Source organism: Anarrhichthys ocellatus, unplaced genomic scaffold, assembly GCF_004355925.1.
Source record: "Anarrhichthys ocellatus isolate YVR2014 unplaced genomic scaffold, GSC_Weel_1.0 scaffold3, whole genome shotgun sequence".
Lineage (NCBI taxonomy): Eukaryota > Metazoa > Chordata > Actinopteri > Perciformes > Anarhichadidae > Anarrhichthys > Anarrhichthys ocellatus.
In genome coordinates this window covers 9,492,130-9,504,499 of record NW_022280033.1, presented here as the reverse complement: position 1 = coordinate 9,504,499, position 12,370 = coordinate 9,492,130, and the positions used below count along the sequence as shown (strand labels likewise).

The window sequence follows — 12,370 nt, the reverse complement described above, 5'->3', positions numbered from 1 at the left end:
CTACTACAAATAGACTCAAAACCAAAGTGAGATGCATAATAACTAGAAAGAGACACAAAACCACAACAAGAGGCTAAACAACTAAACAATGTGTGTGTTTTATTGGTATGTAGAGGTACGGCCTTTCTTTGCATGTCTGAGCCCTGGGGCGCATTGTCTCATAACCCGTCCATGAGTGTAATTAATATGATTGGTCGAATCTACAGAGATTGGGATCTGATCTGCATAGAAGTTGTGATGTGACACATCTGACCACCGGGTGGGGTTGTTTACCCACCTCACAGTCACAGCGAAGGAAGTCAGGAAGATCCACAGATCACTTTCTCCACACCCACCTCTCTGTAGTTTAACGGGGAAATATGGACTTAATTAACATATTAACAACAAGGTCTGCCTGAGGACAAACTGACAGAGTCTTGAGGCGGTGTTACTGCAATACAAGTGCAATTAGTGTGCTTAATCATCATTAGTCCATCGCTAATGGCTGCACAGCTGCAGAGCCTTATGTAAAAGGCTTACACCTCTTAAGACAATAATTGAGACATTGAATAATTAACAACTGAGTCCGGCACTAATAATCCGGAGGTGTCCGATTATGCGTCAGCGAGGCGGACCAGTGAGCGTCTGTCCGAGCTCGTCCGGCACAACATGGACACAGCAGGTAAGGCTCTCGTTCTTTGTTTACTTTTGTTTAGACGCAATGTCACGATGTGTTTTCACATGCGTTTTTATAACGTTTCACGTTTCAAGGAATTAACAGGAATTTAGACTGAAGCAAGACGCGTTCAAGTTTACCGGAACAATGTCAACAAGTAGTCAAGAACTTTAGTTAGTTAGTTATAGATGATACTTAACCATCAAAAATAGGCCACCTGGTTGTTTTATGTCGTGTCGCTGTCCATGGTGCTAAATGATAGAAAAACACGTGAAGTTCAATGACAACGTCTCTATTGTTGACACAGATATTCTACTTTATTTGTATCCTATTCAAGGTTCTAGGTCATTACTGTATTAAAATGAGTTTGGGTTGCTATTATCCCATCTGGAACTTCTGACATATCATTACTCATCACAGCATATACTCCTCACAACAGATATCCATTTAATTAATCATGACCCGAGGGGAATCACCATGCACCACTGACTTCTCTGCAGACAAGGCACCACCGGCTCTATGGAGATGGATTCAGCGGCTGCAAAGGAAACTAGTGGATTATACCAACTTCTTTCACCTGCAAAGAAAGGTCCACAGTTCAGTCATGGAGCACTACTGTTTCTTTTGTTAAGCTCTATTAATGGTCTGAAACTGGTTTTAATGATGATCAGGGATGTTACCTAGAGCTTTGTAAGTTGCCTGCTACAGTGGGGAACAACTGCACTATTGTATCATCCCCTTTGGACCAGCAAGAGCAAAAAAGAGTCCAATTCCCCACCACATCTGTTCCTCACCTCTGTTGCCTAAATCCCAGGCTGCACCTCTTCCATCCTGACAGTGGACCACAGATATCCTCCTGTCTGGATGACTAAGGGAAGAGTTGCCAGACACATAGCATGGCTCGCTCCTCTCACCCCTCTGGCTGGAGGGAGATGACAAATGGAGGGGGGCGCCCCCACTTAAACCACGGAGGCCAGACGGGGGGTTCCCACAGCACCACGCGCTACATGCAGAAGAAACAGCACCGCCACAGACGCAGGTCCTCCTCACCGATGGGCAGAGTCATTCTCATCAACGCACCTGTTGATGGTGAGCTCACAGTCCTCCGTCACCACTGTAACACACACAGGGCCACTGGCTGCAGAGGCACATTCAAGACTGTTGTTTAGTCAGCACCAATGTAGATTAGAGTTTAGAGAAAGTCAAGGTATTATTAATAATGCAATATACTTTAGATAATAGAAATGAAACGATTAGTCGATTAATTGTTAAGTCAATCAAATGTGATTGTCAATTATTCATTCACTCATCCAAAGTGGTTCTGGTTCCTAAAATGTAAATATTTGCTGTTTTTTTTATTCTCCTATAATAGTAAACTGAATCTTTTAGTTTTGTGACCAAACAAGCAGATAGCTGATTTAACTTTTGGCTCTGGGAACTATTCTCTGACATTTTATTGATGAAACAATTCATGAATGAATTGAAAAAATAATTTGCAAAATTATCAATGATGAAAATTCTTGTTGATCGCAGCCCTATAGATACAGAACACATGGATATCTCAGTGACTCATGGTTGAGAAAGTTCAAACTACTTGGAGGAACATTTAATTAATATTTCTTTGTTTGAGGAATTGGCATGAAGTTGGTCAAGTTGATATGTATTAGATATTAAAGTATTGACAATATATTGATGTTTCAGTTCTCAAGAATTTCTGCAAATGATTTGGTTTTAAATCAGTTTTAGATGACTTTTGAATGACGTTCTGACTTGGTTTTTTTGTGTTGCAGGAGGGGATGACTGTAAAGACATTCACACAGTGACAGTCGACAAGAGTCCAGATGGGTGTCTGGGTTTCAGTGTCCGCGGGGGCTCTGAACATGGACTCGGTATATTTGTCAGCAAGGTGGAAGATGACAGCTCTGCAGGTTATTAGGAAGAGTGTGTGTGTGTGTGTGTGTGTGTGTGTGTGTGTGTGAGTGAGAATATGTTTCTCACGGTGACGGCAAGCTTATTTTTCAGTGAGCGTACATCTGGGCATGTGGTCTTCTGTTTCCATGTGACATTTACTCTTGTGCATCATGCTGAGCTCCACCTGTGTCTGCAGCGCTCGCCGGGCTGACTGTGGGCGATAAGCTGGTGGAGGTGAACGGGGTCAGCCTGGAGAGCATCACCATGAGCAGCGCTGTGAAGGTCCTGACGGGCAACAACAGGCTGCGGATGGTGGTGAGACGGGTGGGCAAGATCCCCGGCATCCGCTACTCCAAGGAGAAGACCACATGGTGAGGCCGAAACAGCTGAGAGGTGCTGCTCAGTTGTGTCAATGTGAATAAGGCTGCCAAAAATGATATCTTACATTGAATCTACAATTAAATATTTACAATTCATAGTTAATTCAACAACTTTACCAAACTGTAACTGAATATTATCACTGTACTTTGCTCTATTGTTATGCAAAGCACAGACTACAACCTTGCTGTTACCACCACTGACCTTTGCATGGCCCTTGTTTTGTGAAGTCTTGTTGCTTGACTGTAGCTCACACTGGTTATCTTTCTTGTCGGATATACTGTATCTTGGTTTCATGTGGCAGCAGTGGATGGATTACCTCCATGACCTTTATGGCTATTTGATTAACCGATACTGACAGGCCTGACTGCAGCGGAGGAAGAGAAAACAGTGTATCTGGATGTTTTCAGGCATGCATATCTGTCATATTTTGCATGTGTCTGTCTGTGTGTGTGTGTGTGTGTGTGTGTGTGTATGTAGGGTGGATCTGATTCACCGGCGGATGGTGGTGGAGGAGAGCGGTCAAACACCGTCAGAGGCCAGTTCAGACAGCGCTCTCCGCAGGATCGTACATCTCTTCACCACCTCAGATGACTACTGTTTGGGCTTCAACATCAGAGGAGGCAAAGAGTTCGGACTAGGAATTTATGTTTCTAAGTATGAACCAAGTGTGGTTTGAAACCAGTTCAGCGAATGCTTGTTTTACTCCTGAAGAGGCCATCGGCATCAGAAAAACAAAATTATTCAGGGTGGTGCAGTGGGTGCATGCAGTGTCCTTGAGCAAAAAGGAGAAAAGGGTGGCAGATAAGAACACAATTTTCCCACAGGAATTAAAAATCAGATAATCTCATTTGCTTTGTTTCGTTTGTTTGTTCTTGTTTTATTGAATCAAAGCAATCAGGAATCAATTAGAATCACCATTACAACACAAGTTAAGAAGCTGCTTTGATTAGTTTGTAGTGTGAACAAAACACATACATTTAGTATATGTAAAATATTCTAAATACTTAGTAGAGTAGAAAATGACGTAAAAACGTTGATTGATATAATAAGTCAATTATGACGTAATACTGTAAGTGCCAACAGTTACATTTAATAGACGTCTAGACGTCTATATATGTTTGTGTCTCAATGCCTTAATGCACTTTCTCTTCAGGTTGGACCCGGGCGGGCTTGCAGAGCAGCATGGCATCAAGATGGGCGATCAAATCCTCGCAGCCAATGGGATCAGCTTTGATGACATCACCCATAGCAATGCAGTAGAGGTCCTGAAGAGCCACACTCATGTCATGTTGACCATCAGGGTGAGAGACAGTTTATATATAAACTTGAGGGGAAATTTAAAAGTCTACAAATCAATAGTTTTTATATTAATAATGAATCTAATGATAGCTTGTAATGACAGTGAATTATCACCCAACTCACCCCCTCAGCTCTATGGCACATTGTAGCCTCTCTAAGCTCATTGTTTTAGTCTGACCTGCAACTTTTGGTTTTGGTTAACTCTCACCGTTCTAATCATCCCTTTTTTTTAAGCTAATAAACTCTTAAAACCCAATGTATAATACATGCTCACCAACAACAGCAGACAGACACTGGTAGTGACTAGCTGGTGAATATCGTCGACCATTAAGCAACTAAAGAGCAAAATAGAAGTCAGTGGAGAAGAAAGCAGAGCTAAAAGGAGAGTGAGCTTACATTTTCTTACAGGTTTCTGTTGTCTGCTGGATCATCAAAAACATTAACCACATCAACAAGGTGACAATATATAAATGTTGTGTTTTCAACTTGTTCCCCTCAAGTGTCCAAAATGCAGGTTTTTGTCTGATTTCAGAACTGTGTCCCACTTGGTCCTTTATACATCTGTGGTTCAGTGTTTGTGAAACATAACAATTGATTGGGTGCTTTAAAGTGCTGTGACATAATAAATGTTACAGCGTGTTAACCACCACCAGCTCTTCTCAGGAGGGGACAGACTGAGGCTGAACAGCAGAGCAGGCAGCTGGCTTACAGCCCTCCAGTTCTTTACGCATGTCTGTGTACGCATGTGTTCAAAGTCGCGCCACTTAACCTGTGTCATTTTTAGATAAAGGAATTGTGTGTGTGTGTTTGTGTGTATGAATGGGCACATGTGTATTGTGCAGTATGTCTGAGTGCTCTCTTAGCTCGCTGACATTGCTGTGTGCTCATTTTACTCCTCTGATCTCAGGTTCCATGTGTGAAAAACAGCCAGGCACGACGTTCATTATTCAAAGGCAGTCAGGGATCAGGTTATAATCAACAGAAAGCTGAAATTTATGTCTTACCTCTGTCCTATATGAGACCCATTTGTGTGATGACAGAGTTACATAATGTGTAAGGTTAATTTAGATACTAAACTGGACAGCCAAGGCTGTAGTTGACAATTGTAGATGCAACCTTGATACATCTGCAGGTCTTCTCTTTGACCTTGACGCCGTGTTGGTGAGACAATCCCTTAAATCAGACTTGACAGGCTGTTGGAAAACAATTCTTAATGCAAAACGGCTCCTTCCTCTAAACCTTTGTGAACTAAATATTAAATGAAATAATAGAGGCTATGTTGTTGTCCTGTAGGTCTGACTCTAACAAACTATTGCTTGACTCATTTTAATGGATGTAAATATCGGTCTGTCTGTTGGACCAACACTCACATAAATATCTCAACTATTGCATGGATTGGTGCAGACATTCATGGTTCCCGGAGGATGAATCCCAATGACTTTGGTGACCCCTGACTTTTCCTTTAGCACCACCATTAAGTCAACATTTGTGATTTTGCATGAAATGTCTCAATTAGCAGATGGATTAGCATGAAATTTGGTACAGACATTCACGTTCCCCTCACGATGAATTGTATAACTTTGGTGATCCACAACTTTTGTCCATTAGTTCATCAATACTTAAGTTTATAAACTAATCTCATCACACCACCACACCTTGGCTGTTTTCTGTGTGCTAATGAGCAAATGACAGCATGTTAAACTAAGATGGTGAACATGGTAACATTAAACTTGATAAACATCTGAATTGTAACGTTGTCATTGTGAGCATGTTAGCATGCTGACATGAGTGTTTAGCTCAAAGCACCGCTGTGCCTAAGAGCATCAGGTGTAGACACGTTTTGAGATATAACAATTTGTAGTTTTATCATAACGGTTTATGTTATGATAAACATTTTGCTGAACATTTCCTGTTTCTGCTCTTCAACAGGAAGCTGGCAGATACCCTGCATACAAGGAGATGGTGGCAGAATATGGCTGGCTCGACAATTGTATGTTAACTATAAATATGATTTTACAAGAGAGAGTTTAAGATGAGTTTTTATAGAGATGATGACTTGAACAGTAGTATGAAAAGAATGACCTACATTAAACTAAGTATTATAGAGCAAAATAATGAAGATGTGACCTTGTGATTTGGAGTTTTTAATCATCATTTCCGTTTGCAAAGTCACTTTGATTCTACTTGGGAATCTTATTTAAAAAAGTGGAACAGGTGCCACATGTATCCTGCTTATACATATTCACAGGAGTCAAATTCCTTGTTTTTCAGTTTGATATTTCTGAACACAGACAGGGATTAATTCAGTGTACTCAAAGGCAGCTCAGTCGTCTGGAACAGAGCACGACCTGACATCTGGGTCAAGATGCAGTCATTTTAGAGTTTCATTAAAAAAAGAAAGAAATAGAATAACTCCGGGTTCATGTTCTGTCTCTCAAAAGTTCAGAGGATTAACAGGACATGAGAGCAGAAGACTCTGATCCAAACAAAGCAGATTGTGTAAAATGACGAAATGAAGCTCACTATGTAACCCTGCAGCTTGTGTCTGTCTGTGTGTTTGTTGTGCTCAGATATAACAATTTAACAGTTTTATTCATATTGCACACACACAATAATATTTTCAAACACACACTAATCACCATTGTTTGTTTTAATTATGGATTGTTTTCTACAGTGGCCAATGGGGGCCTTGCACCATCCTCCCAGGGTTCAGACTCCAACTCCTCTGCCTCCTCGCTGTCCTCCAGCACCCCTCTCAGCTCCCTCAGTGGTCTCTCCCAGGTTCTTTTCCCTCATGTCTTTGGCTCCGAGATGGTAGACGTCGCCATCTCCACGGAGGACTGCTCCCGACGTCAAAGCAGCGCAGAGCGAACTGCTGACACCGCCATGCAGACCGACCCCCAACCCCCAAACCAACCAGACCAGCCCACAACTAATGGGTCGTACTCAGACAGACTGGTCGCCACAGAAACTAGCCGGACTGTAGGTGCCACATTGCTGCTGAAGGACACAGTCATACGAGGGAAAGGGGAAGGCCCGAGGGAGACGGGAGGACCTGGAGAAGGAGGGCAGGGACGTACGAGGACGCTGTCACCTGGGGACCAAGAAGTAGTGAAACACTCACCTAAGACGGCAGCGCTGATGGCCCTGAGCAGACCACGGAAGCCAATCAGACGTTCCCATAGCCACATCACTGTGTCAGGTGAGACCTGCAGGTTCAACGGAATTCTTGCAAAGGAACAAGAATTTTCAGAAAAAAACTGTGCAAAACATGTTTGAGGGCGGCAACTTCAGTTATCAGTCAGGTTGTACTCTGTATTGTGGTTGTTGATTATAGAGGTAGTATCATCGATTTCCAGAAATCAGTCCAATGATCCCTCATCTTTCTATCACTCCAGGAAGTAAACAAGAACATCCAGACTCCACATGGCTGATTTAAGCTCCAGACACAATTTGTCCAAGAGCACAAAGTTCAACGCAGGCTCCTGATTAATTACCGTCCTTTACTCTCAGTTGTTATACCTCTGTGAGAAATGAATAACAACGAGCATATGGAGAATATCTCATCCAAGCCTTGGCGGGGCTGTTGAGTTATTAGCCCTTCCTTTTCAATTCATCCAGCTCATTCATACCTCCAGCAGCCGGCGGGTGCTTGGGTTGAAGCTCAGGGCCGATTCGCCATTTGTTATGTAAGCAGGAGCACTTCGCTGTAGTGCCTTCTAAAGATAGGGCTGTGTTCAGGTTAGGGTGGCTGCAATTCATCAGTATTACTGTGTTACTTTACACAGTGGCAGATTTACTGCAGTGAACAGAGGAGCTGACTGGAAGAGAAATGAACAGTCTGTACTCATAGCAGAGAGAGTTTATCAGCCAATATTTAAGCATGGAGCAGTGCAAATAACTGCAATGAAATTAATGAAGTACGAATGAATTATGTTTTCAACACCAAACACAGAGATGCAGAATGTCCTATTCTGGCTATGGTTCAACACCATTTATGGAAGATTTTCGTATGAATTAGTGGTTGAGTTAAATTACTTGTTTGCATTAATTTACATAATTTTGCAGATGTTAAAATCATTTTGTCTTCTTTTTTCCACCTATAGAAGACAGACAAAAAAAGCAGAGACAACAGAAGGAGAAGAGCTCTGGAGAGGGTAAAACCAGCCTGCAGCGATCTAAAACCTTTGTCAACCTGTTCTTCAAGAAAAGCCGCTCCAAGTCCCCATCTCACCATGCCAACAAAGGTGAGAGCGCAGTCACAGGGCTTTTCTTCTGCTTTCCAGGCACATATTCTGCATTCAACCAAGCAAAATATAGCCTACGGTTTTGACTAATTGTTTCACTTCAGTTATTATATTTAAATCACTGAACAAATTAGAGATATGGGCAGCAATTCAGAGGTCTGGAACCAGGCACAATGCATAGTGGCCTGTTTCGGATCATATTTCTGGCATGTGCGGTGTTCAAGTCCATTGCAGCTGTTCGCTCATTTCTGGAAGTTCATAAGTTAACGTCAGTAGTGATATGGGACGGGAACCGACAAACATCAGATGTAGACGTGAATTCATTTTGCTTTGCAGCATCCTCACTGGGACATTTTGCATGGACATCCCTGGGTTTGTGAGATCTCATGCCATCTGCAGATCTTGTTTATTTTTCATTTTCCCTTTAATTCCTCAGATAAGGAGCGGGGTCGTCCCTTCCAGCTCTTGACCTCCCCGACGGAATCCCGTGCTGGGGTTAAAGACAGCAGCCCGCTGCCCCGACCAGAGACCCTGCAGCACGTGGAGGACATGGCAAAGAAACTACTCAGCCAGGATGAGGTGGCAGCTGTGATGAGACACTGTCGGCGGGTGAGTTCTCCGATCTGAAATTACGAACACCTCAGTGTCATTCTCCTCTGTTAGTTTGTCGAACTACTTTCAGACTTAAGTGTGCAGTATTGTTTCCCGTGTTGCAGAGTGTCCTTTAGTGATAGATCTGTCTGGCAGCGGCTGTGAAAAAAGACGGATTTGGCCTGTCGTTTATGATTAGGATCAAATATCAGCCATCATTTGATCCCCTTGTCTCATTTGGCTCCATCTGACACTCAGCGGCCAATTTCAGGGGATCAGCTCCTTGCAGAAGATATCGAGTCTATTTAGCACAGTACGACTCACCTGTTACTATAATTAAACACCAAAGATTGAAAACAGCAGAGTGCAGTGGTGTTCTTGGAAAAGCAAATATTTAATGTACATGCAACAAATCAGTAACATCATGCAACATATCATATCGATCATAAAAATGTACAGTTGATGATTTTTACACCTCAAGTTAAAGGGAATTTAGTATTACACTTCGGTAAAGTTGGGGGACTCACAATGAACTGACACTCTTCCTCCTAAATGCTTTCTTCTTTCAAACTTAACAGCTTCAGTTTGCAACGCACACTTTCTGTCCTGAGACAATTCTGATGACATCTCTATGACATCATCAGGGTTGTTTTTTCCAAGGTTTGGAAAACTCCCTCCAGAGCCAGAGAGGAAATTATATGGCTGTTTTCACTTGCTGAGTATTACTCCTTGTGACAAGTAAACTGAATGTTAACCCATTTAAAAGTCTGATGGAAATCCTTCTATATACCCAACCACACTAGTTGGTTCTTCTGATTCTTCTCCTCTAATTTGTGTACCAATCTAACTTTTCCCTCAGTTTTTGTCCGACATTGTGATTGAGGATTTAGTGCGCCCCATTTTGGCAATCTTGGACAGGCCAGAGAAACTGCTACTTCTCCGAGAAATAAGGTGAGATACATAGAGTATATGTACAGTATAATTCTGTTTTTATATCTGTACATACTGTGTGTTTGGATATGCATGTAACTGATGCTGATCAATATCTTCTGCAGGATGCTGATACCTACTACTGAGCTGGGTCAGTTCGACAGCATGGTCATGCCCTTTGAGCTGGAGGCGTACGACATCCTCAAAAGTCGCTCTGGTAAGCAGAGGAATGTACTTAACGTCACTTTTCAGATTATTTTTATTCATAGAGCTCAACGTAATTCACGTTCACAATTTCCCTTTGTGCATGAAAGATACAAAAGAAATATATAAATTAGAAAACGCAGCTCAGGTTATGCATAGAAAAGGGATTCATGGAAAACCAGTGATATATCTAGTTTCTTTCTTCTTAGTTCGTTCTCCAGCTCTGCGCTCCCCTCGCAGTGGAACCCCTCGACGTCACCTCATCACCCCAATCCCAGGTACACTCGCTGTATCTCTTCCTTCCTCTCACCCTTTCTCTGTCGAGACCTCACCTCTTTCTTCTGACACCCTCTCCGTCCGCTTGATGTCCTCTAATCCTAGAGTAACACGAGATACACTAGGGGCTTACACCTCTCACCTTTTGTCTCCTTCCCTTCCCGCTCTTATTTTTCCTGCCTCACTTCACTTCTATCCTGACTCCCTTCATATCTGTAGTGTCAAACTGAAACACCACACGCACACGCACGCACGCACGCACGCACGCACGCACGCACGCACGCACGCACGCACGCACGCACACACCTTCCAACTTCATATAAAACACACTTAAACACACACACATTGCCATGCACAAAATATCTCAGGTTTCCTGTGGCTGCGCTGAAGCAGAGGCTTGTGTTACATCTCTGTGGCCAACAGAAAGGACTGAGACGAGCCTGGTTGGCCATTGTGACACTTCAACAATACAGAGATGCTTTTATCCTTTTCTTTATTCAAGAGTCATTGAGACACAATCAATACAGTCTTACTTGAGACTGACTGCAGCCGTCTCACTTTCCAAAATCACAGGTTAGGGGTCATAGGGTCAACGTAATTATTTCAGTTTAGTGCTCTGTCTCACAAAGGATTTGTTTTGCAAAGAAATTATAAATATAAGTTGACATTTCAAAGAGCGTTTAGTGAGTGCTTTTCTAGATCCAAACGGTTGCATTGTGGGTATTGTAGACACCAGGTTTTATAAAAAACGCAATATCTCTGGTTGTGCACTTTTGATCATTTTTGTAACTGTCCATAGTGAGTGTACTGTTAAATCAGTGGAGTAATCTTTTAGCTCATCACTGTGTTTATATGCAGAAGTTCAACAGAAGTTTTAAAATAAACTTTTGCAGGGTTAAAGCTGAATTACAGATGTAACGTTTGTCCAGACTACAGGGGTGGATTCCACCTCCAGCCGGTCCAGGACAAACTGCGGGAGTGTCAGCTGATTGAGGAGTTGGAGAGATTACGTTTGTCCAGCCAACAGTCAGGCCATCTGCCTCCATCTCGTGCCTTCACCCCTCTGCTGGATGTACCTGTGGACAACTATGTCTCTTCCAATGTGCGCTCCCGCTCCCTGAGCCCCCTACCCACCCACAGCTTCCTCCTCAGAGAATCACCTCACAGCTCTCAACGTGGGCGCCAAACCCATCGCTCCTCAAACAGAAGAGAGAACGGGGCGTCGCACTATGACGAGGTCTCCTTGTTGTCAGATGCAGCTCCTGAACGAGGGAGGTCGCCTGTGAGGAACGGGCATGGGAGAGCGCTGAGGGAGTTGAGTCCTGACAGCATAGATGGCAGACGGAGCAGGCAGGAGTGCTACACAGAGGTCAGCGTACATGTGCCTTCACAGCGTCGAGGGAGGACCCCTCTGGATGATGTGTTTGAGGCCCCGAGAGACAAGAGTCCATCCACAGGCAGAGAGAGCAGTCAGCAGCTAAATGGACATTCACAAAATGGTGTGAAAAGAAGAGTCACTCTGCCATCTGAGGAGTATGAAATCAACACTTTGACCATCTCTAAGGCCAAGCAGTCACTGGGTGAGTTCAATACAGAAACATGTGTATTTTCCACTTTGATTCAAGTTTAATCGATTGATTTCAGTGTGTTCAATTTGCTTGCAAGTACATACAGTAAAAACAGCTAAATGACTATTGTAAACTGTCCATTATAATGTTTACACCCTCCCATATCCATTACCTCACCAGTAGAGGTCAGGGTATCACTAAACTGAAGGGAAGAGTTAATGCTCTAATGGTAACTAAAAATGACTAAAGAGAGTATACAGTACACACACACACACACACACACACACACACACACACACACACACACA

At 42.9% G+C, this 12,370-nt stretch overlaps 1 protein-coding gene across 1 annotated transcript in view; it reads left to right on the top strand.

Moving 5' to 3' along the window:
- Positions 1 to 340: 340 nt before the first annotated feature.
- The window catches only part of pdzd7a (PDZ domain containing 7a), a 16,259-nt gene continuing 4,229 nt past the window's right edge, over positions 341 to 12,370 (top strand). The window contains exons 1-14 of the mRNA XM_031871647.1: positions 341 to 661; positions 1,156 to 1,744; positions 2,446 to 2,583; positions 2,763 to 2,937; positions 3,425 to 3,601; positions 4,101 to 4,248; positions 6,176 to 6,236; positions 6,921 to 7,448; positions 8,353 to 8,493; positions 8,930 to 9,102; positions 9,944 to 10,035; positions 10,140 to 10,231; positions 10,428 to 10,496; positions 11,424 to 12,074. Coding sequence (XP_031727507.1) covers positions 1,552 to 1,744; positions 2,446 to 2,583; positions 2,763 to 2,937; positions 3,425 to 3,601; positions 4,101 to 4,248; positions 6,176 to 6,236; positions 6,921 to 7,448; positions 8,353 to 8,493; positions 8,930 to 9,102; positions 9,944 to 10,035; positions 10,140 to 10,231; positions 10,428 to 10,496; positions 11,424 to 12,074 — 2,638 coding nt within the window. The 5' untranslated portion in view covers positions 341 to 661; positions 1,156 to 1,551. The remainder of the gene's footprint in view (positions 662 to 1,155; positions 1,745 to 2,445; positions 2,584 to 2,762; positions 2,938 to 3,424; positions 3,602 to 4,100; positions 4,249 to 6,175; positions 6,237 to 6,920; positions 7,449 to 8,352; positions 8,494 to 8,929; positions 9,103 to 9,943; positions 10,036 to 10,139; positions 10,232 to 10,427; positions 10,497 to 11,423; positions 12,075 to 12,370) is intronic.